This window comes from Lupinus angustifolius, chromosome LG07 (genome assembly GCF_001865875.1).
Source record: "Lupinus angustifolius cultivar Tanjil chromosome LG07, LupAngTanjil_v1.0, whole genome shotgun sequence".
Classification (NCBI taxonomy): Eukaryota; Viridiplantae; Streptophyta; class Magnoliopsida; order Fabales; family Fabaceae; genus Lupinus; species Lupinus angustifolius.
This window is the reverse complement of record NC_032015.1, coordinates 495,093-520,347: the sequence shown is the minus strand read 5'-3', so window position 1 is coordinate 520,347 and position 25,255 is coordinate 495,093. Positions and strand designations below refer to the sequence as shown.

General features: G+C 32.6%; 5 protein-coding genes across 8 annotated transcripts; 3 read left to right on the top strand and 2 right to left on the bottom strand.

The window, feature by feature from the left end:
- Window positions 62-1,992, bottom strand: LOC109353193 (alkane hydroxylase MAH1-like). Its single transcript, XM_019595409.1, has one exon. The coding sequence runs from the start codon at window positions 1,754-1,756 to the stop codon at window positions 215-217; it is 1,542 nt and encodes a 513-aa protein (XP_019450954.1). The 5' UTR covers window positions 1,757-1,992; the 3' UTR covers window positions 62-214.
- On the bottom strand, window positions 3,030-11,361 carry LOC109353191 (ADP-ribosylation factor GTPase-activating protein AGD2-like). 2 transcript variants are annotated; one of them, XM_019595407.1, is made up of 19 exons: window positions 11,278-11,361; window positions 11,011-11,087; window positions 10,702-10,802; window positions 10,423-10,493; window positions 9,509-9,571; window positions 9,316-9,360; window positions 8,384-8,449; window positions 7,400-7,447; window positions 7,202-7,297; window positions 7,071-7,112; window positions 6,367-6,582; window positions 6,130-6,262; window positions 5,827-6,020; window positions 5,558-5,641; window positions 5,198-5,458; window positions 4,733-4,854; window positions 4,544-4,622; window positions 3,431-3,876; window positions 3,030-3,328 (listed from the first exon to the last, which is right to left on the bottom strand). In XM_019595407.1, the coding sequence occupies exons 1-19, from the start codon at window positions 11,326-11,328 to the stop codon at window positions 3,214-3,216; spliced, it is 2,310 nt and encodes a 769-aa protein (XP_019450952.1). In that variant the 5' UTR covers window positions 11,329-11,361; the 3' UTR covers window positions 3,030-3,213. The 2 variants fall into 2 exon arrangements, with proteins under 2 accessions (XP_019450952.1, XP_019450951.1); XM_019595406.1 differs by having other exon boundaries at window positions 3,031-3,328; window positions 5,827-6,045; window positions 6,131-6,262.
- Window positions 14,054-16,344, top strand: LOC109352818 (BTB/POZ domain-containing protein At3g19850-like). Its single transcript, XM_019595010.1, has 3 exons — window positions 14,054-14,237; window positions 14,337-15,488; window positions 15,988-16,344. The coding sequence occupies exons 1-3, from the start codon at window positions 14,175-14,177 to the stop codon at window positions 16,342-16,344; spliced, it is 1,572 nt and encodes a 523-aa protein (XP_019450555.1). The 5' UTR covers window positions 14,054-14,174.
- LOC109353197 lies at window positions 16,929-19,716 on the top strand. Of its 2 annotated transcripts, none has more exons than XM_019595412.1 (6): window positions 16,929-17,033; window positions 17,588-17,884; window positions 18,133-18,267; window positions 18,651-18,707; window positions 19,267-19,401; window positions 19,532-19,716. In XM_019595412.1, the coding sequence occupies exons 2-6, from the start codon at window positions 17,603-17,605 to the stop codon at window positions 19,595-19,597; spliced, it is 675 nt and encodes a 224-aa protein (XP_019450957.1). In that variant the 5' UTR covers window positions 16,929-17,033; window positions 17,588-17,602; the 3' UTR covers window positions 19,598-19,716. The 2 variants fall into 2 exon arrangements, with proteins under 2 accessions (XP_019450957.1, XP_019450958.1); XM_019595413.1 differs by having other exon boundaries at window positions 16,987-17,029; window positions 17,580-17,884.
- On the top strand, window positions 21,601-24,062 carry LOC109353199 (E3 ubiquitin-protein ligase RNF4-like). 2 transcript variants are annotated; one of them, XM_019595417.1, is made up of 6 exons: window positions 21,601-21,669; window positions 21,883-22,145; window positions 22,224-22,284; window positions 22,636-22,760; window positions 23,551-23,771; window positions 23,863-24,062. In XM_019595417.1, the coding sequence occupies exons 2-5, from the start codon at window positions 21,909-21,911 to the stop codon at window positions 23,767-23,769; spliced, it is 642 nt and encodes a 213-aa protein (XP_019450962.1). In that variant the 5' UTR covers window positions 21,601-21,669; window positions 21,883-21,908; the 3' UTR covers window positions 23,770-23,771; window positions 23,863-24,062. The 2 variants fall into 2 exon arrangements, with proteins under 2 accessions (XP_019450962.1, XP_019450961.1); XM_019595416.1 differs by having other exon boundaries at window positions 23,551-24,062.

The following is a 25,255-nucleotide window of genomic DNA, read 5'->3' as shown; positions in this document are numbered from 1 at the left end:
CAACAACATACCAAGTAGTTCCATGATAGGTGGATTGGGTTTGTTTCTATGGTGCATGGATAGAGAATTCAGTAATAGATTTACAGGGTGTGCATATTTTGTATTGATGAAGATATTAGATAATACAATAAAGCACTGAGATATTGAAGAAGTAACCAAACATTAAAAAAAAGGAGACAACACATAACCAATAAATAATTTAGAACACACTGTTTCACTCAGATACACATCTTTTTGTAATCTTGACCTTCAAGCCATGTTTCATGTGAAGTATAATAGAAACAGTTGGAGATACATGATGATCTTCCACCACCTCCACTTTGAAATTCCATAACATAGCAACAGCAACCATCTTCATTTGGATGAAGCTGATGTTTCTACCCAAACAACTTCTTGGCCCTGCATTAAAAGCTATGAACTTGTAAGATGGTATGTATATATTGCTTCCTTTCTCTGAAACCCATCTTTCAGGTTTAAATTCCAAGCAATCTTTACCCCATGTTTCTTCATTCCTTCCCATAGCATATAGAGAGTACAATACCATTGTGTTTGGGTGAATAGTGTAACCACTTGGAAGTATATCAGATTTGATAGCACACTTGTGGTCCACTGGCACAGGAGGGAAAAGCCTCAAGGTTTCACATATAGCTCCATGCAAGTAAACCATCTTTTTAAGCTCATCTACCCCTAAGTTAAGCCAACTTTCTTGTTTGGTTACAAAAGTATCTCTTATTTCTTCAAGAATTTTGGCTTCAACAAGAGGATGAGTTGAAACAAGCCAGAAAAACCAACTGAGACCTGCACTAATTGTGTCCCTTCCTGCAAACAAGAGATTAAGTGCAGTGTCTCTTAGAAACTTGTCATCTATTTGTTCATTTCCTGTTTCCTCCATAAGAGCTTTAAGCATGTCAAAGTTTGATTCATCAGCTTGGTTACTATTGTATTTGGTTTGGTCTATACATTCATACAAGAATTGATCAATAATTACTTGAGATTCACTGAGATCTTTCTCATGTCCAATTTGGAACCATTTCTGCAGCTTACATAAGGATCTTGGAAAAACGTGTCTGTAGTAGATTGCAGACTCCATTTTGTTGAAAGCTTTCTCATATGCAACCTCTGGTAACTCGGTGAAATTATTTGGAAGGCAATTAGGATCAAATCCTAATACCATGGAGCAGATATTATCAAAAGAGAACCTTTGAAAGATGTCTTGCAAGTCCACTTGAGTTCCTTGTTTTGATGCGTGACTAAGAAACGGTATTAGGCTAGTCTCCAACTTCTTCTGAATGATTTGTTGATTGAAGCTCTCCAAGTTGTTGTTTTTAAACAATGAATGAAGGATGTCCCTATGGAACTTCCATTTTTTGGAATCAGAATTGAAAATGCCATCTCCTAGAATTTCAAACATTTCATGGAACTCAGACCCTTTACCATAGTTGCTAAAATTCTTACTTGTAATGTGGTGCACATTCATAGGATCACTAGTCATGACAAACTTGATGTTTGTGAACCAGGGTCCTTGAATCATGAAAGTACCACCATGATATTTCAAAACTTTAGTTAAGAAATCATAGATATTTGACAAGTTACACAAAAAACCCACAGACATTCCAATTATGGGCCAATTTGGGAGAGGGTTATTTCTATTGTGTCTCCAAAGGTGGATGGAAAAGAACAAGAGAATGGCTACAGCTACAGCATATCCATGCAAGTCCATAATATTAGTGAACTTTACTTTGTTACATGCAAACATAATTCACTAATTTATAGGTGTACAAATTAATCTATGAATGAAGATACAGTTAGGAATAGTTTTAAGTAGGTATGATAATTAAAGTCCAATAAAATGGAAAAAGCATATTGGTATACATATTATTATTTAGATTAAGGATGGAATACTCATAAAATCCAATAAAATCAATTTTTCTTTCCCAAACAAGTAACAGCTATGCCTAAGCAGACACAGCAAAATGATCCACCACCAACCTGAAAAGGATGGAATGAGCATATCTACCTAAAGTTTAAGCCTCATGATCTGTATTATGGAAAACAAGTATTGGATGGAAGCTGTCTTAAAAAAACATGCAATCATTTCTTTGCTTAAGTAATGGACTGATTTTTAGTTAAATATTGCGTATATTTTATGTTAAATATTTTATTTATAAAAGTGTGCAAAGAAATCTAACTCAATAAGTATCCAATATAATATTTTTAAGATTTTATTTATAAAACTAAAAGAATCTAAGCGAATATTTAATGTGAAAAAAAAGAGAATGAATGAGAATTTTTCTTTTTCAGAATTAAAATATCGAGGATAATACGTGTTAGCTTAGTGGTGTAAGACATTGCTAAACCTCTTGGAAAACACAAAAATCAAAGATTCGATTCACGAGAGCGACACTTGTTGGTATGAGCAACCACGCACCCTAGTGAGATTCATTCCTTACCACTATTTTAAATTGCGATTGCCGTCGTGATTGTTGCAGTTATTGCGATTGCAATCATTGTGGTCGTTGCGATGTGAATTATTTTGTGTGTAAAAAAATATTTTTGATAACGATGCAATCTGATGCAGCCCGATGTGGTTGCTTTGCGGCCCAAATGTGGTCCAATGTAGTTGTGTTGCAACCCTGTTGCGGTCGCATCATTTTGATTCGGTGTGATGCAGTTGCAGCGATCTCAGCGATCTCTGCAACTGCAATACTGTGGCTGGCTGTATCACGTGATGTGATCCACAATTTGAAACATTGTTCATTACCCATAAGGTGATGGTACTCTTGGTAGTATAAAAAAAACATATTACTTGTACCAACAAGGCATTGGTCTAGTAGACCTAGCACTACTAGAAAGACCAAAATCGTTAAGAGTTTGATTCTTGGGATCAACACTTGTTGGAGGGATAGACAAGCACCACGATAGAGATTAGTTCCTTACACATAGGACGAGAGGATATCCTTGATAGTACAAAAAACATACTACCTTGTACGGTTTCCTATCAACACGAGACACATGTATAATAACTTTTTCAAATGGGCATATTCGGCCAATAATAGCAAACCCATAACGTTTTGCACCATGCCCATTGCCATATTAAAATCACAACTAACTTCTTTTTTGGTGGAATGGGCATGCATGCTAAAATGAATGAACTTTGTATCCTAGATAAAAATCAAAAACATTCTTAACAAAATACATATACCAGTTCAATTTTTACTGGCATTCAGCAAGCTTGATAAATAGCTCTTCATCATTTATTGCTCCCATTTCCATTGCTCTTTCAAGTACAGTGAGTCCACCAGCATCTTTAATTGATGGTTTAGCACCCCTGCCAAATTCACATGTCTTAGTTTATGCTTTTATTAGAGATTCATGTGAAACATGAAACATTACAATGACATGATAGTCACACATGAAAATAAAGTATTACCTCCTCAATAGAAACTTTGCCAATGGGTTCTTCCCACTAGAAATGCAATGGTGCAAGGGAGTCCTTCCATGATAGTCACACATGTTTACATCGGCACCAAATTGGAGCAACAACTCGATCATTAGTGCACTGTCAGAATGACATGCCAGATGTAATAATGACCACCCACGGAAACACCTATCAGTCTCGTTAGTCTCTTTAATTCTCAGACATTCTCCAGGATCGTGCTGATGCCCTTCATTCATAGGTCCTAAGTTCAAATCTTTAGCCTCGGCTTGGTGAACCACGTCGTCATATATTGTGTTTATCAGATTTGAATTTGATGTAACAATAAGGCGATACACTTCTCGTACATTTATAGCCTGAACTGCTTGCCAGATTCTTATGGAAAGTGAAGGATTCCCGGGTATATCCTCTTCCCGGATGATTAGTGATTTCTCTACATACTGATCAAGAAAAATACAGTTACAAATTTACAATGATATTTTTATCACAGTAAAAACTGTGAAGAAAAACAGAGCAATACTTATATTTTAGATTTCAAGAAAGCTGACAGAGTAAGAAAGTAGAGATGGATGCAGGTAGAAATTTACATTTATACTTAAATCGGTAAAAACTGTGAAGAAAGCATAGGCTTCCTTCTCAGAAAATACAGCAATTCAGCACGTTTAACATATTTTAGATTTCAAGAATGGTGAGAAAGAAGAGAGAAAATGATAGTAACTAAAGTTTTGGAAATGATTAATTTACTGAAAAATAGAAGTAGGCAATGCTTTTGTTCTTGTAGAATAAACTGCAATAGTTCATGTTCATGTAATAGTAGATTCATATACATGGGAAATATCATTCATATATCTCAGAAGTTGTTAGTTATTGCCTTCTAATCATTACTGGTAATTATTATTTCTTAAGAAAAAAAATATAATTAATAGAAAAGAATGGGGAAATCACAAAAACCAAGCTTTAATTCTACTTGGTGGGGGTAATCACATGAGGATAAGAGACCCTCCCAGACACCAAAATTAGAGTCGTGAAAAAAAATTGTTGTCACGTGCCTAACATAGCATGTTGGAATCCATACTTAAAATATGAAATTGAACTTAAACTGCTTACCTTTGCTTGAATGTACTTTTCCTTGTATTGGAAGGCATCTGTGGGGCATGGTTTCGTAGGCACATTTGACTCAGCTACTCTGCAGATAATTGTTCACAAAAGGTAAGGATCGGAAGCTCCACTACTCGATCACTAAACGTGATATATAGCATTTTACTATACATTGTTTAAAGAAAACCAAAACTTTACCCTTCATCGTCAACTACAAGCAAGCCCTCCCAGATAGAATTACTATAAGCATTACCCAAGTTATCAAATAACTCCAAAACAGTAGGTTCCCAAACTCTAACGTCTAATGTTACTGATCTTACCTGCAATTGGCAGATCAAATGTTTACATCTAGAAAATGATATAGTTAGTTAATACCAAATCAGAAAACACATTATTTATGCAAATTGACTCAGTTTAATTATAAACATAAACAACAATGCATACTATTTTCTAAAACTAATAAGACTCTTGAATTTAAAGTGAAAGCCCTTTGCACAAGAAAGAAAGAGTCTGTAAAGATCCGTAAGCACTATATGCAAGATAACCATCTCAGAGGAATAAAATCAAGAAACAAAGTCTTTACAATCTCAAATTTCTTATTTCCACATTGTAAACTCAAGTAAAATAAATGGTTTGTATATATATATACATGAAAGCATGCACCTTCGAGATATGAACTCCAATATTTCGATGCACCCCAGAGCATTCAATACACAGTAATATGCCATGATTTAAAGATGCCCATTCTGGTTCAGGAGCACTGCATTCAGCACATATACCATTCCCAGGAATTTCCCTCAAAATCTTAGAGACACTAACCACTTCCCTGGAATATATGCCATTACCATCCTCTGATTGGCTAGCTAAGGAAGCACCACCTTCTGAGTTTTTATTTTCGAAATGTAATCTACCATCATAATGAGGCTGTAGAAATTACAAAGGAACAATGTTAACATAACAACTTATATGAACATATTGGAATAAAGTTATGCTTCGAAAAAATTGAATAGCTGGATAGATAACCTGAAGAAACTGAGAATTAAAAAGCAATGTGATGCCTCCAGTTATTTTGTTTACCCAGTCCATCCTATCAGCTTCATTTTCGGCCTGATAAAACCAATTTAGCAAATCAACTAACAAAAAATCAAACCATAACTACAATAAGAGAAAAGATTATCAAACAATGAGAGGTCATCCGGAGATATGAAAACATGTTTGGTTGATACTAACATAATCTAGTATAGATGCTTACGTATGATTCATTCAAATATGTGTAGTAAGTCCATCCATACCTGCAGTGTATATGATTTTGAGAGAGAAATTATACGGAAGCAAAGTCGTAGATCTGTATCCTCTGCATCCATCTTTATAGTGGATGTGCAGAGATCAACTGCACAACACTCCAAAATATCCTCATTTAGCGATGCTGCCATGTTGTGCCTTGAACGAAATCTACCAAACATGCCAATGTTTTGTTCACCAGGACGAGTATAATGGTATGACTGAGAGCCCTGGGGGAAGATTTAGAAAAAAAAGACAAAAAAAATAAGCAGGCCACTTGACAGGCCAAAATAAATATACAACAAAAATAAATACCATGGGTTTGCATCCCTTCACTCTGTAATAATATAAACTCCCTCGACTATCAAGTACAAAGAACCTCCGATTCCAACCTCCGCGCGAGTTTAATGATTGTTTCAACAAATAGCCTTGTTTAACTGTTTGAACCTAAAAATCAAGGGGGACTAAAATTACAAGCCACAAAAGAAGACAACAAGGGGGAGGGGGGGACACCATTTTCACATCTTAACCAGAAAAGGCCAATTACTTGCCTCCCCTTTGGCTGCAGACTGCATCCCTGCATCAAAATTTTTGTAAGAGTTCAAGCCTATGACATGGGTTCCATCAGCACCCGGCAAGGGTTCTGTATTGTGGGAAGCTTGTATATTTTCCAGCTCGGCCTGTGTTCGGTATTCCAGGATTCGTTTTTCAAGCTTATCTTGCTCAATATTAGCCATTTCTTTAGATTGATGAGCATATGTTAGCACCTAAGCTCAGGATGGTAACACAAAACAAAACTGTGTAAGTTTTCAAGGAGCAATCTATGCTCAAATACTGAAAGCCACCAGAACCAAATATAGATTGCTTTTAGATTTTGATTATAAGGCGTGAGATTATAAACTGAAAAAATAAATCAACCCATCTTTTTGAGCATGTTACTTGTTGCTTCATTTTCTTGGTTTATAAGTTTTTTTTATAAACTAAGCTGGTTACCAAACAAGATTACTTTATAAACCAAAATAAGCAAAAAAAGGAATCCAAACCAAACATGCACTAAAGAGATTACCTCAATGTTGATCAATATAAAATAAATTTAGTAAAATGTTTCAGGTTATCCTGTCACAATGCATAATTACGTCCCACTGATATATGATACAACAGATATCAACTTGTATCAAAACATGCCCCAAATACCTATATGAAACAAACAAAAAAATAGCAGGACAATGAAATGACAGAGAAGCACTCGTCAAACCTGGTGAATATAGGGCTCCATTTGGCTCATTAAGTCATAACCCTAAAGCATAAGATAACTTGTTAAGAATAAAGGGGAGAGAAATAAAAAGACTAAGTTGACACATGAAGAATTAGCATCAATTTACAAACCAACTTAAAGTATCTCAGATGAGCATCCATTATTGCACTAACGGACTCTAAGAACTCATACTTCTTTTTAACTTCAATGTTCATGACAGAGTTCACCTGCACTCCTTAAAACCAAATAACCAGGTTCATAAGTAAAAATGGTTGTGGAGATGTCAGTAAACGACAAAGAGAAAAGGCCCACAATTGCAGAAGACATACTAGATTGAGGCGACTTTTTTCAAATGCTGACTTTGAATTTTGTAGATCCTGTCAGGGATCATAATAGTGAGATAATTGATTAAATAATTTTGAATCACAAATAGTCATAAAACAATGATTTTTAACAATAATAATAGAAGAGAACAAGATGAATTAGATGGCCATGTGGACAAATATGTAGAGTCGTCCATGAATCAAGATCAACAAGGTAATAAAATACATTCAAAGGCTTTGCTCCATGCCAGCAGATCTCTATTGCATAGAGGCTAAATAAGAGAAGATGTCTCTTGCTGGACATACAGGTATACATAATGGGCTCATAATACTGTCAACTACGTTACATTTTCCATTTTCAATTTACACGATGCATTTTATCCTTTTAGGATAGTCGATTGTCACAATTTTGGATTCAGAATCAATGTAGGAATGATATATGTGCCATACACTTCAAAACTCAACATGGCTTTGGAGCTCCTTTCAGATAAGTAGATAACAAATTATTAAAACTTTCACATTAAAAAAGAATGCTCAAAGCCTCAAACTAACTACCACATTTGAAATTGACTCGTTTGGAGCACCTAGGGGCAGATCTGTGTATATGTAGATGGGTGTATATTTTGTTATACATGTAACTTTGAGAGAGAAAAGATCGTGAGCTCGGTTCCCTCAACAATAGTCTTATTTTTTTGGCCACCCCAACTAAAATGATCTGGCTCACCCCTGTTAACACTTAAGACTTATTGACTATTATATGTTGATATCTAAGCAATAAAAATAAAAATGAATTATCCAATATTGAGTTAAACAAAAAGAAAAACAAATTCATTACAATAACAATAATCAATTTAATGCACCAGTGAAAAGATACTGATGATTTTTTTATTAAAGCAGTGAAGTATGAAACAAATTCTACACTAGATATCAACATAAACTCTGCATCAAATTCAAGAAACTAGTAATCATTGACAAATTGATGAAGCAAACCTCTTCTGATTCAATGACAATGTCTCCTGGTGTAGTTTTCTTCAAAGACACAAACTTTTCTCGTGACTGGAGACAAGAGGTTACACGAGTAATGTTAGAAACCAAATTAATAGCAACTGTGAGCAATTGGATTCATATAAGTCCAAATAAATATGAGATGATTGGATGATCGAGGTTGAAGTCAAACACATGAGCAAATTATTGCATTCAAGAAGAATCATTCAAGAGAAAAATGGAAGTGCCTTTATATGCAAAATATATGATTTTTTTAGCACTCAACTTAAGCCATTGTGGAATTAATCAAGCCTTACCACAATGCCTACGACAGAACTCTTAATACAAAAGTAGCAGTTTGATGAACTTAAAAATGTTTTAATCTCCAAAGATATCAAGGATTATCCCTACTGAAGTTAGCTAGAGCCTTCATCAAAGTATAATATACCATTAAAAACTGTAAGTTCAGTCAAAAGACAAATGAATCAAAAAGGGCTTAATAAATAATTGCAAAAATGAGAAGCCCGCATAAACCATAATCAAGTATCGAAGAAGCTAAAATTCTTATGCAAGACAAGTTTACCATAGGAAGAACTAAAAGCATCCGTGTAATAAAAGTTGACGAATAACTAAATGACCACAAGGAAAATAAAAAAAAAGTAAAATAAATGGATGAATACCCAAAATAGACATCACATAAAGAATATTCAGGGAACAGAAAAGGAAAAGAATTATCATTTAGACAGTGTACCACACAAGCACTGAACTAACTGAAAGAATATATAACATCACAAGGACAATTAAAACATTGAATTATAAACATCAATTTGACCCCACTACGGTTCATCCACTGGACCGCCCATTTTATTTGCATATATAGAAATAATGTCAAAATATCATTATCAACTCTGGAAAGAGAAATCTTATTTTCTCAATACCTGATCATAAGAATGCACAGCTTTGTCAAAACGTTGGCGAGAATCCTGACACAAGCAAGAATGGATGGAAAACAGGATAGAAATTCTAAGAAATTTAACCAACCATATCCAGCACATATATTAAAAAAATTATACAACAATTAAATTCTACAACAGGAATATTAACCCTACAGACAAAAACGTAAAAAAAAACCTTCACGTCTTGCAAATCAACAGTCATAAACTCTGTCAGCCGGTCAATCAACATGTGCTCCACCTATACAAGAAATCTGTCAAGTAATCGTCGAAACAAAATCCATATCAATAAAATATGAGGGTGATGGCTTTTTAGATTGTCGACCATAACTAAGTATGCAAGTGTTACTCTTTAATTTTTCTCCCTCTATTCCTTTTCCATTAGTATACTAGTTAATGGATCGGATGCAGCCAGCTAAAATATGAGGGTGATGGCATTTTATATTGTCAATCATTATTCCCTTTTAGATTGTTAACCATAACTAAGTATGCAAGTTTATATAGGGAAATAATTTCCAACTAGAGTTCAATTTTATTGCAATGTTGGAACCTCCAGAACCTTTGCTCTAGATTCTTATGATCGAGGAAACTGTTGTTTAAGTTCCATTTGATTTTTCAAGATTTTTAAAAGAATGGACTACAGGACTTCTTGGTTTTTTTGTTCCTTTAACTTAGGCCTGCTTTTGTCATGACACAACTGATGCACTACAAAGCAACGTAGAGAGAATGAGCCACGTAATTGCCATTTTACTGCTACATGAATAATAAGTTTATGGATGAGTTACACAATCTCGACAAGATCTTTGAACGCCATCAGCAACTGGGTATATCATTAAATTAAATCAACTTATCAGCCAGACAAACTTAATATGATTCAATTGATGGCAAGGGAGAAATAAAAACATAGATACATATTAGCAAACTGAAAAGGATTATTACTTAAAATGATTTGAGCTAGTTGAATAAACAGGAAAAAAAAAACCTGCCTTCAAGATAAAACACACTTAAGAGAGTAGAGTAAGCAAGTGACAGAGTTCACAGTCATATTGAAACTCTAGAGAAAAAATGCAGCAATCTGGTTTTACGACTCACCTGTGAACGAAGAAGCTCTTTAAAGCTAGCTAGCTCACGCAGTATGGTAATAAACTTAGATATCACTGGTCCTGAAAGAAAAATATACTCTACTAATTATATGATATTAGGAATCCCACTTATTATATATGATATCATTAAACAACAAAGTGACTGACACACTTAACACTGCACGAATATAAAGTTGTTTCACAAGTATAAAAGAAGCACCTTTTTGGACCCGTTTACTTGTACACAAGAGGAAATAAAACAGCAGATATAAAAAGAAATCTCAACAACCTCCAATTGATAAACTAACAGGGTCATCTTGGCCACTGCTAAATACTTCTAACGAGTCAGCAAAGGAAATTTCTCCATTATATGCTTCTCCCAAAGCTTCCCTGGGGAGATACAGAACAAAGAATTTAATAATGTTCCCCTGGTGTGGTTCGAACAATTAGTATGATGCTTAATGAAAAATTGAAAACATGGTGCCACTACTCTTAAAGCCACATATTTTAGCCAAACAAGCATTCCCCAATAATCTTCCACCTAAGAGAATGCACTAGTACTATAGTAGGTCTAATAGGAATGCCATGAAGCACTTACATAAATTTGTTGCACCCTTTGAATAGTTGCTGGCACCGATCCTTTAACTCATCAGCTGCTTCTTCGAGCGAAAATAACTAAAGATACAATACAAGAAGAACTATCAATTTAAATAAACTATTGTGGAAATGATCTTTCTACATCTGGTAAAGAACTATCAATTTCCAAAAAGAACAACAGATCTAAGAATGATTCATTGAATGATATAATATATCGAATCAAAATATAAAGATTAAGTAGCAGTTATCAAATGAGAGAAGAGGGAACCTGTTTCTGGAACATTGGGGAGTCATCGAGTTTGATGAAGGAGGATCCCATTCTTGTCTTGTGTTGTGCTTCGCTGACTCTCTTGACTTTAAATACCCAACACTTTCGTATGTTGTCCAAACCATGTTGACACCCATAAAACATATTAAAATTTATTATTCTCACTTCATAGTTAAAAAAAATTAAATTCTTGTTTGGCAGCCCCTTATTAAAACGAATAAAATATTTTCTTCGCCAATAAAATCATTACATATGTTCTATTTAATCATTTTCTGTATAAATATTTATAAGAATTAGAAAAATATGACATGTCATAATTTTGTTGGCCAGAGGAGTTAATTATCTCCTAGTATAAAAAAATATTTTGTTCTCTATGAAAAATATTTAATAGACTATTAATAGATAAACTTACTTTTATATAAATTTAAAAATTAAATTATATTTTTATGTTAAATAATTATTAGCATGTTAAATAGTATAGCATAAATATTAATGTTCAGTATAAGTAAAAAGCTATTTTTTTTTACATTTAGTAACTTTTTTTAGATAATTTAAAATCTGGTATTTAAGTAAAATCAATTTTAAAAAAAAACATGGGCTTACCTAGAGAAAATTTTGTATAAAGAATATTTAACATGGAATATTTGGATATAAATATAATTTTGTTTAATTGTGCTATCTAAAATAATTATTTTAGATTAAATTTAAGTTGAACTAAATTTTTAATATTAATATTTTACTAGTTGTCTCTGTATAATTATGTTTGACTATTATAAAAAAAAAACGTTTGTATGACATGACCTTTTTAGACAAGGTAAGGTCACTGGTAATAGGGATGACAATTGGATGAATTGAGGTTGGGTTTATGATTATCCAACTTCAAACCCGAATCTGAACTCGATGAAATTCAAATAAACAATATTATCCTCAAACATGCCAGGTTTTAAGTAATCCAAACCTGATAAGAAACTCAAAAAAATAGTTCAATATGTGGCTGTTGGAATGATGAACTCCAAAAATTGTCACTACTTCACACATTATACTCCAAGGGAATGCACACTACTTCATACATTATACTCCATTAAGACCCATTCTGAATTGATGAAATCATAAGGCTATATTCAATATAATATATGAAATCATAAGGCTATATTCAATATGAAATCATAAGGCTGCATTGTATTATAATAAATGAAATCATAAAGCATTCTTGAACCTCTTAGTACATTATTATAAATCAAATTATAGGAAATGTACACTACTTTTAATAGGTTCGAAACAAGTTTGGGAGATGATATCAACTATATCAAATATGAACTTGAACCTAAAAATTGAGATCATGTTTTACCCAAACCAATTACAGTAAATTTTTCTATTAAATCTGGATTGTATTCACAAAATCAATTTTCAATGTTATTCTTAATTGATATATGACTTATTTCCACTCCTAATGATGATTGGTATCACATAGATTCCAAGTTTACAATTTTGTCCCTATGCTGCTCACATGATATCCTTCTGGTTTTGATATTTCATTCCTAAATTAAAAAATAAAAGATTAAAGAATATTTAACCTTTTGTAGATAATAACAACTTTCAGACATAAATATTAAAAATTTAGTTGTATAATACAGTGTATACACAATAAATAACCATGTATCATTTATTTAAAAGTGTAATATCTATGTACGATATGTATAAAGATTTATATACATTAATACATTATTCATTTGTATTACTTTTATTTATGAGTCAATAATAAATAAACATGAATAATAAATAATTCAATTACAAAATCAATGCATATATTTTTTTTCTCGTATCTAAATCTAAATAGATAAATGATTTATTCAAGGATCACAGACAATATCATATACAAGACAAGCCACAATAATATTAGAAGATGCTGTGTGGTCATGAGTCGACAAAAAAACTTATTTTATAGGTAAGTTGCCCGTGTTGATCATTTTCTTATTGAAAAAGTTGCATTGCATTAATAAACATAGAGACCCGTGATTCCTAGTTTAATTTCTTGTTGAGCCATAATTCCAACAAAATAAATTTAAGGATTAAAAAAACATGAGAATAGTTTAATAGAAAAACCAACTAGCGTTGATTCAAGTGGTACATGGTTGATTTTTCTTAAGCAAAAACTTAATTTTGCCATTACATTATCATGAGAATAGTTCCACCAACATAGTTTCAAAGAATAATAATCATTTCAAAAATCGTGCAATACATTAGTTCCACCAACATTATCTTTTTAAAACAACATGCATACTTTTGCTATTAGTTCCACCAACATGCATACTTTTTAAAACAATACATTATTGTGATTTGCTGCAAACTTTATATTATAACATAAGGTATAACAACTTGTTTGTTCGCTTTGTAGACACATTTAGGCAATTAGCTATTGTGCCTCCACGTTTAATAAGGATTTAACATTTATACATCGATAATGTAAGTGTTTTTTTACAGCAAATCATAATCATTTATATATTACTATGTTAACTCTAAAATATAAAATAATACAAATCAATAATAGATAATATGTCGACATTGTCGGTACACAAATTTAAAATTCTTAAAATAATACCAAACTTCACATATACATGGGATCTGTCACAATATAGCCAAAACTAAAATATAGTAATAGTTAACACTGTGGAGTCACGGCACAAAAAACATATACAGGAATAAACAAACCTAATGTAGAATAACATTAACACACACATATATATATATATATATATATAGACTAACCATACTAGTAGAATTATAATACTGATACAATATCACTCACTGCATGTGAAAGCATTTTCTTTTTTTCAATATTCACAAAGACTGAGTCACTAAAACCACAACTTTGTTATTCATTAGAAGCACTAGTAGCTATGCCGAAGCTTTGTAACTTGCAAATCAACATGAATGGTCAGCATATATTCCTTGTGAACGAGGTATTCATTAATCATTACTGTTCTTTACTGATACTTAGATTCAATGAAAATTTATAGAAATATAATGTCTGATGTGACTTTAGTTCATTTATTTTGCAGAAGATTATATCAAGATACTGTGGAAGGGTGAAGAAAATATTGAATCATGAAGAGAGAAGAAAGAAGTTTGAGATTAGAATCAATGATTTCCCTGGAGGCCCTAGAGGGTTTGAGCTAGTTTCAAGGTTCTGTTACAACAAAGGCAAAATCACAATCACTGTTGCTAATGTGCCTCTACTTCATTGTTGTGCTATTTATCTTGGAATGAATGAGGATCTTTTCACCAACAATCTCTTGCAACAAACAGAAACTTTTCTTAAGGATATCTATTATTGGAAATGGAATGACATACTTGTAAGTCTTATGAGTTGTGAGCTACTTTATACATATGCAGATTGTTATGGTCTCTTAGATAAGATCATTTGTGCACTCTTAGCAAAGATTGCTCAAAATTCAGATGCAAACCTCTTCACTTCCTCACCCTCATCGTCGTCGTCGTATTCTTCACCAGATAGCAATTCTATTAAGAGATTCTCTTCATCAACCAAAACCACACCAGAAAAAGTAAACTCAACTTTGCAAAGCAAAGCATGGTGGTTTGATGATTTAACCAGTTTATACCCAAAGATCATTGAGAAACTTTTTCAGTGTGCAGGAGCATATAAAACTGATAACAACAACTTAGTCCTTACAAGATTTCTGTTGCATTATCTGAAAACAGCTTCTCAAACTAGAGCTGTTAATTGTAGAAATAGCAATGAGTATGCTGCACTGGCAGAAACAGCTGTTTATGGTGTCATATTGGTAGGTAAGAAGATTTTTTCTTGTAGAGGCCTTTTTTGGGTTCTAAGGATTGTTTCCGGATTCGGGTTAAGCAGAGATTGCAGAACTGAGCTAGAAAAAATGATTGGTGGGATGCTTGAGCAAGCTACATTGGATGATCTTCTTGTACCAGGGCATGATATGGGAGTTTATTATGATGTTGATCTTGTAATAAGATTGGTTAGACTATTTGTTGATATCAATGGCTTTGATGGAGTGTCTTTGCAGAAAATGAAAAGGGTTGGAAGATTAGTTGATAAGTATTTGAGGGAGATATCCCCTGACCATAACCTCAAGATCTCTAAATTTCTTAGAGTTGCAGAATGTTTGCCAGACTCTGCTAGGGACTGCTTTGATGGTGTCTATAGAGCCATTGATATCTACCTTGAGGTGAGTATCTATGTTACACAATACACACCCTTTTCTGTTGCTTTTCATATGCATCATCTTCCTAATTTAGCTTCAACAGTTAATACACCAAATGGAATGCTTGGCATCAGATTTTCATATTACAAATTCTCAGACCTTAATTTGGCTCTTTCACCCTTCTTTTATGGTCTAGATTCTAGAGCCTTATCCATTTCTATTCTGATATAGTTTTGATTTATTGCATGACATGAAGAAGGGAAATGTTTATTAAACTTAAGGCATGTGGCATTACTCTGAGAATTCTCACACCTTCAGTGTACCTCTAATACTGTGAAGTTTAAACAAATATTTTAGACTAAGTAAATCACTATAACATAAGCACATGTAATTCATAAGCGCCAATCATCTTAAATATAGTGTTTACTATTGATATTATTGATAGCATTTACTAGAATTTTCTTCTTACTACCATATTTTACACCAACAACTCTAACTCATTTCCAAATTGAATGAATTTTAGTCTCATCCAAAAATCACATTTGAAGAAAGATCAAGATTGTGTAGATGTCTCAATTATAGTAAACTCAGCTTTGAAGCTAGTAAAGATATAGCCAAGAGTCCTAGAATACCACCAAGGATTGCAATGCAAGCTCTTATTTCTCAACAAACAAAAATTCCAACAAGTGACTTCGGAACCAAGAGTCCAAGAATGAATCATTCCCAAGTAGTTTTATACAATGAAGCCAATGCAAGAAGCTTAAAAGACAAGATTGAAAACCAAGAGAGAATGCAAATGAATGGTCAAGTGTCAAAGTTTGTAAGGCATAAAATGTTGTTGAATCTTACTCATTCTAGAGCCTTAGTCAGATTTTGTTGAATATCCTTCTCTAGTCTATCACTGCATGTTACCATATTTTACTCTTCAATTGTAAAAAACTATTTTTTTTATATTTGGTTTGGTTGTTCAACCTGAGAGGAAGAAAGATATAAACAACTTCATAATCGAAGCACTCAAACTTAGTGCATACATAGCAAATGTTATTGGATAAGATTTTGCAGACTATAATGGCTATCAAGTGTTACCCGTAGTAAAATTTCAATTCAATGTTACATATAAGAGTGTCATAAATATAGTGAGATAGATATTTCTCATAATATATATTCTGATGGGCTAAATATATTTCAATACTTATGTGACCAAATATATTTTTTAATATCTATATTAGGTTGAAAACTAAGTTTCATATCACATTTCTAATTATTTTATCTTAAAAATGATTTAAATATACGTTGGATTGCAACCGTAAAATCAAAGGAGTATTATAAATTATACAAGGATGAACTAAAAATTTGGACATATAGTGTTTTATCATTGACTAGCACAAGCTTTTACTTAAAAGTCAAAAACATAGTCAACATAACATTGTGTGGTTGCAAGAGAACAAAACATATGAAAAGTAAAGGTTAGAGTTAGAACGTGAGGCTGTTATTGCCTCTTCCTTGTTATCTTTTCTAATCTCTATTTTTCATGAAATCATTATTTCCATTCAACCCAAGGAGTACCAGGTTTGCAAAAATCATTACTTTCTGTTTATTATTATAAATCTCTTTCTTTTTCCAAACTTATATAGTGAATAACATTAAGTGAAATATTTAGATTTAGTATGAGATCAGGGTTGATTATTCTAAATGCTCACACCAGCTTGCTAGATGAAGATTATTGAACAGATTTAGCAAATGTTTTGTTTTCCTTGATTTTTACAAACAAATTGTATTATGGTGTTGTTCGATCCATGTAGCTGAACTCACCCGTTAAGATAAAGAGGTTCGATTATTGATGTATAAAATTATGTATTTCCTTCATATACATGACCTACTTGTCTTTCTTGGGTTGATCATAATTTATAAGGCAGTGTTTGGCACCTAGACAAAACATAATGGTGTTTTGTTCTCTCTTTTTTCCACTTTTTGATTTCATATTGTGCTGTGTTATATTAACAAAATACATCAAACATATAATAGAATTCAAACCTTTTGTTATATACCACTGACTCACATGTCTACTAAACACTATTAAGTATTTCTGTTTTCCTAAGGTTTCATTGCTTTTGGAATGACAGTGAGTGCAGGACACAATGAACATTATGTCCACCCAACAGTGTAGTTTGCCTTTGAGAATTCAGGATCATTCTGAGAAAGCAAGTGTTAACAAAGTCCCATTTTCAGGATATCCCGGGCCTTATTCTCCTTCTAGAGGATTGGACATCCTTAATGTTGGATACCTGATTGCGTATAAATCTCGGCATAGTGCCAGGAAATGTAGACCCATATTTTCCAGCATAGTGAGTGACAGTATGGATCCCTATGACTCAGATGACATTGATAACAACAAATCTCCGAAAGATGAAATCGGAGGAGTACGTTAACTTCTCAATTTCCTTTTCTTGCACTCTAAACTACCTTAGCATTGTAATATATCACTACAAAATGTAGACATAATTTTCCATCTGTTATTCATTTTGCAGCTGTTTTAGTTCATTCTAGTATGTCTTACTCAGTCTTTTATTCCTGTATATTTAAGCAAAAGTGGTAGATATGAGGATTGATTTTCCTTTGTTGTGCATACTTCTGAACCTTTTTTGTTTTGTTTTGAAATATGCTTCAGGTGAATAGTGAAAAGCTCAGAGACAATCTAGAGAAAATAGTTGGTATAGATGATTCCAAGTTTAATGGATTTGACCTTGCTACTCTTATTAGGAAAAAATATGGGAGGTCTTATGATGTTCAATTCATAAAAAAGGTAAGATTTTCAACAAGTGGAGTGCACATACTAGATTAAAAAGGTCTTATAAGTGCGCTTGTTGATCGGGCATTTACTACGAAATACTGAAAACTTCATTAGTGCATATCTATCCCTATTTATCTTTTAACATGGTCTTGGTTAAGAAAATTTTGGATAGTAAAGAGATGAAGGTTTCCATTATATCCTACATTTTTGTTTCATGAAATTGTTCACTTGTTACTAGTAAATATATCCCTTTTGGAGTGTGTATGATTTGAGATGCAGTTTGATCTTATAATTCCAGTCCATGACCTGAATTAAGCACCTATCTTATTTGTTTCTGTGCTTCTCTTTTGGTTATTCTGCTTTTCCTTATTTTTATGTTACATGATTTGTGCCAGGAATTCATGGGAAGAAATCTTCTTGCTATGAATGTCATGTGGAAGTACATGGAACAGGTACTAAAACCATTTTGCTAAATCTTGTGGATTCTTTGTAAAAGATAAAGGATTAACTAGGTTCATTTCAATCAAGATGTCAGAATGAAACTATGAAAGTTTCTAACTTTTACCAAAAATAGATGTCAGAATGACTTGTGTTGTTATTATAGGGCTGATAATGAACCGAATCAACTCGTTATTTGTTTGAAACTTGATTCATTATTTAGCTCGATAAACTTGATTCATAAACCAAATGAGCTGAACTTGAGCTGAAAATTGAGCTCATTAAATAAACGAGCCGAACTTGAGTTGTGCTGTTAACAACTCTTGGGTGGATGGATGATCTCCACCATTTGAGGTATCCAATAACCACACCTGAATCTTCATTAGATGCCATTTGACAAATCATAGCATTTATTATAAAAGTAGTTCTTGAGTATCTAAACCATGCATTTGGTTGTACTTGGAAGTACATGCTAGTTAAGTGATATTAGTACCAGTTATGGCATTGCTTGTATGTGTCTGGATTATCCAAGTAATTCTTATTTCAATGTGTCTAATGATTTTTTCCTATTAGAGATCCTTCCCATTAACTGAAGAAGAGTACATTTTGAGGCTTGATGATGTTGCAAACACATTAAAATGCTGGGGAGCTGTCTCACATATTCGGAACAGCCTTGCAAAATCGAAAGAACGACCTCGGATCGGGAAGGTAAAAATTAGCCTATCTTTCAATTGTTAAGTTTGGTTACCTGATCTATACTTCGATTACAATTTAGGATGTGATATTCAAATTTATGCTGCTGGTGAGCATTGTTTCTAACCTCTGTTATTTGCTTCAGGCCGTAAGCATTTTCATAGACATGGACGAGTCGGGTGCTCGTGCAAACGAATGGATCTACAAATAGATTGCACTGGTGAGTTCAAATTCATCTCAAGTCATAAGGATTATGGTAATGGAGAAGTCCATACAGGACAAAACTTCTTAGTGAACTTCATTAGTGTAGGTTATTATACTTGGCTCTTCCTAAGGTTTTTGTTGCCATCAGGTCAAGGCAACTATATTTTGGTGCTTCCCTTTTGTTTTTTTCGTCCTAAGATTATATTATTCATGTAAAAATGTATTGATATGAAAAGCATTGAAATAAAATTCCAAATAAACTTGGCATTGTTGTTTCCTGTGCATGCCCATTGTACTTTGCACTAGAGAATTATATGTGCAGAATTTTGATCTTAATAATCATCTAGAGGGACCCTTGTTGCAGTACCATAGTTAACTAGGACAAGCATGAGTACCAATCTTGATCAAATCATTAGACTTCATTTTTGTGTAGAAGACCAAAAAAATATGAGATGAATGAAATAGAGCTGAAGGGTTAATCACATATTAATGCATAAAGTGTTGGCTGAACCATAATAACATAATACTCAGTACAGGTACGAATACGTGATACACGTTATGCTACCCTATCAAATATAGGGTACGTTAGTATATAAGTTTTTTTAAACTTAATTATATTTTTTATGAATAATTGAATAGGTTAATATTGACAACAGAAAACATAAAATTATTCTTGTGTTCCTATCTCATTACTAATCCAACTCAGCCCTTGCTTTTTTCACAAAAAACAAATATATATATATATATATATACCGAAAGTGAATGAGTATTATATATTATCATTGCATTATCTACCATTAATATTTAATTATTATTGACTTTTTTCAAAAAAATAATAATCTACATAAATAATAGATTATAGTATGCATGTGTATAAATCTTCATACTAATAGTGTATAGATTTTATACTCTTACAAAAAAAATTATAAGACGACCCAGGTTTAGCATCTGCAAAATAACCTCATTTATTTTCACCTGAATTCCTTCAACATTACATTTGTATATCTTATTAACATATATCTATTATTATAAATAACTTGAATAGGAATTTTTTCCTTTTTACTAAAAAGATCTAATAAAAAATATTACTTGAAATTTTGGCGTCAAAGGGTTATTGTAGCCAATTAAAAAAACATTTCAAAGCTTTGGAGTAAGATAATAATTTTGTCTATAAACAAAAATAATAATTCTAAACCTAACAATTGTTCAAGATCTGTTGCTTAAAATGTGAGAAAAGGATGGCTCCTAGTAATAAATATCCTCCTAAATAATAAAGAGTGGAATTTTTTATTGTTTTTTATATTCCAATAAATTTTTTCATTAAATTTTGAGTTTAATATAAATGTAATAATATTATATATTTTTTACGATGTTAATACATCAATTAACATTTAGGTGGAAAATGTTCATGGCTACCCAACAAAAGTAATATACATATAGTATATCAAATATGTAAAAACACATTTATACTAAAACATATAAATATTAAACTCTTAAATTTTACTCCAAAAAATTATTAGGTGTATTATTAAGAGGATATGTTAGTGGATGGCTCCTATTATATGTAAAAAAATTAATATTTTAGTAAATATCCTAATACAACTCATAACAACCAAAGGATTAAAATTACAACTCATTATTTTAAATTATATTTTGGATAAAACTGTTACCTAACTATAACAATTAAATAAATTTAAATAATAAAATTATATTTAAATTTAATATTTATATATTATAATATAAATTTTATATATAATGAAAATATTATTTATTTTTCATGTATATTAATTTTATTTTATGCTCATTGATAATTAACATGTAATCAATGAATGATATAATAATGATAATATAATACGTGGTACTCTCCTTAATAGTTGGCCACGTGGACCAACGTATCCTCGAAGGTGAAGACGCGTGTCAGGGTCCTTCTGAGTTTTCTCTGTCCCCGTTCCCAAACACTACTATTCCCCTTTTCTTTCTTTTTTTCTTTTTTCTTTTTTCTTTTTTCTTGTCTTTGTTCTTGTTTTCAAAAAGCGTGACCACTTCTCCACTAGGGCACAATCCCCGATTTCCTCGTCGGTAATTTCTCTCTCTCTTCCAACTACCACCTTATTTGAATTCAATTCAATTCAATTCAATGTTCCAAGTGTGATCATGCTCAGTTTCAATTTTGATATTTTAAATTAGTTTTCTTTTTTGGATTTAGATGATGATTATCTAAATTCTATTAGCCAATTTTCACATTCCTTTAATAAAGTTCAGATTTTTGGAACCTTTGCTCTTGATCTTCAGGTTTGATAAGAGAGTATTGTACAAAGATGAATTCTCGATCAGGTAGGGCACCAGTGAGAAGTTATAGACGGAGGAAAACATTTTTGGACATTGACCTTAACCATCTTCCATTTGGTGAGAATCGAGAGCAGGAGGAGGGAACTTCAAATCAGTTAGGTATTGAACAAGTTCAAGAATTGCAAGTTCATGAACAACCTCCAACAATTGATGTGGATGCGTTTGATGATGATGTTATTGAGTCTACTCCAAGGGCTTTTGCTGAGGTTTATATTTTCTCTTTATATATAACTTTTAAGTCTTTATTTGAAATTAATCTCATCTGTTCATTCATTTCATCTTAGGCTAAAAACAAAAACAGTTCCAGAAGAAGTCGCAGGAGGACTATAGTTGATTTGGATTTAGGTAACCTGCTATGCGATTGTTTATATCCAATCACTGTTTATATATCCCATGGATCATTTTCATTATGTAATCAAATTGTTTTTTTAATATTCTCTCATATTTGTGTCTGTGGGAAATATTGTAGAAACCTCATGAAAAGGAATAATACTGTAGAAACCTCATGTTTACTCTGTCCCTTATTTTCTCTTGTACTCACTCACATGTGGATATTATTAACATCATTACTTGCTGCAGCACACAATTCATCTTTAAAAAAATTCATTTTGTCAACTGATGTTGTATGTTCCTCATATGGTCTTGATAATTAGTGATTATGGTGCTCAACCCTGCTCTCATTTGTGTTTAATGCAGAAGATCAGATAAGGGTAACAAACAGTAATTGCAACAAACGCAACAGAGTCACCCCAGGCCAACCAATTTTTAACTATGATCATTATGATCTTTGTATAAGTTCTGAAGGCAATAGCAGCCATAAGGTAAATAATCCCTTTCTACATGTCATATTGTTTTACGATCTGTGCTTCTTTGTCTTTTGTTTTCCGGAATAAATTAGTTATCATAATGCTTTGTTATAAATTATGCCCGTTTGCAAACCATTGATATCTAAACCACTCTTAATTCTTTTGCCTGTAGTTTTTTAGGTCTCTCTTTCTTTTCCCTAGTAACCGGACTACCCTTCATCGATATCTAAACCCTTCTTAATTGTTACCGTTTTTTAACAATTTATTGGGGCCTAAGTAGTTAGTTAGTCCATACTAGTTGGACAAAAGGGCAAAATGAAGCTGTGTGTGGTGTGCCTCACATTTTGTGGGGATGGGCTACAATGAACCAAAGCTGGAATGGCATGCCAACTTAAAGATATCAGAGATATTGAACTTGAAATCTTGAATTTGGTTCTTTCTTGATTTTTTTTGGTTCCATGTAGTGGAACTGATGCAAACTGCAGTTTGACATTTCTGCATGCTTTCCTAGATGTTGTATTGCTAGTGCAGTTCATTATAAAATTTTTTGGGGGTGATTGGGTAAAAGCTTTTATATGTATGTTTTAATGCTTCCCCCCTTTCGTGCTGCATTCCATGAAAATCATATTTTTTTCCAATAAATAATTTGTGCTCCATGTTTGGAGTTATCTCTTTTATACCACACTATGTTAACTTTTATTCGTCGTTGATATTTAACCACAACCTTAAACAAAATACAGAGGTTATAGATGAATGTTTGCTAGAGTTCAGGATTCTGATTTGAACTTGGATATTCGTTTTGCAGAGGAAAAATATGGCACCACCTGAAGCTCCAAAAGAGCCTGTCTTCAACTGTCCAATATGTATTGGGCCCTTGGTAGAAGAGGTATCAACAAAGTGTGGTCACATATTTTGCAAGTCTTGCATCAAGACTGCAATTAGCGCTCAAAATAAATGCCCAACATGCAGAAAGAAGATTACTGTAAGAGAGCTTATACGGGTGTTCCTCCCATCAGCTAGTTGAAGGTACAAACAAATCACTTGTGGTTAGTTATGGTGGTCAAAGTGCTTTTCTCTAGTGTTTGTGGTTGCTCATTTTGTAATTGTATCACAACAGGGTTTTCGTAGAAGCTTGTTGGGGAAATTGAAGAAACTTCATCCTAGTGTGGAGATTATTGAATGGTTGTGTTATTCTATAATATGTTTACGTTCCCCCATGGCAAACACTTATTTTTTTGTCAAGTAAATGTTTCTGATATACATGAAGATGGTTGGTAGATATAATTTATTGCTCAGGTTTTTATGAGCTTTTTTTTATGTCATGAGCACTTGATGTTTTTACTACTTTACTTTCTTTGAAGTTTGAAGCATGAACTTTATATGGCAACCTCACCTATCACAACACATCTGCTGTCCTACAATGTGTGTCACTTATGTCAGTGATTATGAAGGCCCAAACAAATTGTGAAGGCTAAATAAAAATAAATATCCATTGTCTAATAAAATAATTTAATTATGTAATATTTCTACCTAAGTTTTGAATAAATAAGGACTTATACAATTGTCAAAATGTAAAATATATTCTTTATGGCACTAAAATTGTTACTTATTAGGGACTTCTGTCTAATATACTTTTTGGGTTAAATACTTATTTTCTTAAAGAATACTAATTAGTCACTTCATTTTTTTTGGTGCATTTGAAAGCAACAACAACCAAAAGCTACAATAAAGAAAGAAGAAAGATCAAAGTTCAAGATTTTGAGAGCCTCCTGCAGTGAAATCTTCCAAAGTACCTTTTTCTCCTAATTATAACTACTACGTTTAGCTATAAAGTCTATCATCATGTTCCCCCTCCTTAAATATATGCTTAATTTAGACGTCTCAATCTCTCGAAAGCAAAGCCTAAATCCCATGAACAATGATAGAGATGTAATGAATATGGATAATTAGGTTATCTCTTAATTGCCTTAAGATAATCACTCTCCAAAATTACTTTTCCTTGACTTCGATTCCAAGCGGAAGTAAATCCATATTCCATAGCCAATAGCTCCGACTGAATTGCAAATAAAGTACCAATTTTTTTGGAAAGCAGTCAAAGACCAACATAATTTTGGATAACTCCTCTGCCACGTGTAACATGATATCTCAAATTATATGTATCATCCACGTTAATTTTCCCCTTACCCTCATAAGGTAAACACCAGAAAGCCTTAGTCAAAGAAAGATTGTTGTAAAAAGTGAAAACTATTAACAATACCCTGATCACTAAAATTCTGATGGACATTCCTCATAACATAGTCAATTTCCTCTGGGCCTAATAGACACATGCTAGAAAAAGACATCCATACGGAAGCCTATAATAAGCCTTCACCCAAGACAAAAAAGGAACAACATTCCAAAAAGCTTGACCATCGAAGCCCAACTACTCCCAAATAAGAATTTAGTTTACACAGTCTCTAAAAGTGCGCATGAGATCTTCAACAATATTATTACACCTATATAAAAATGAG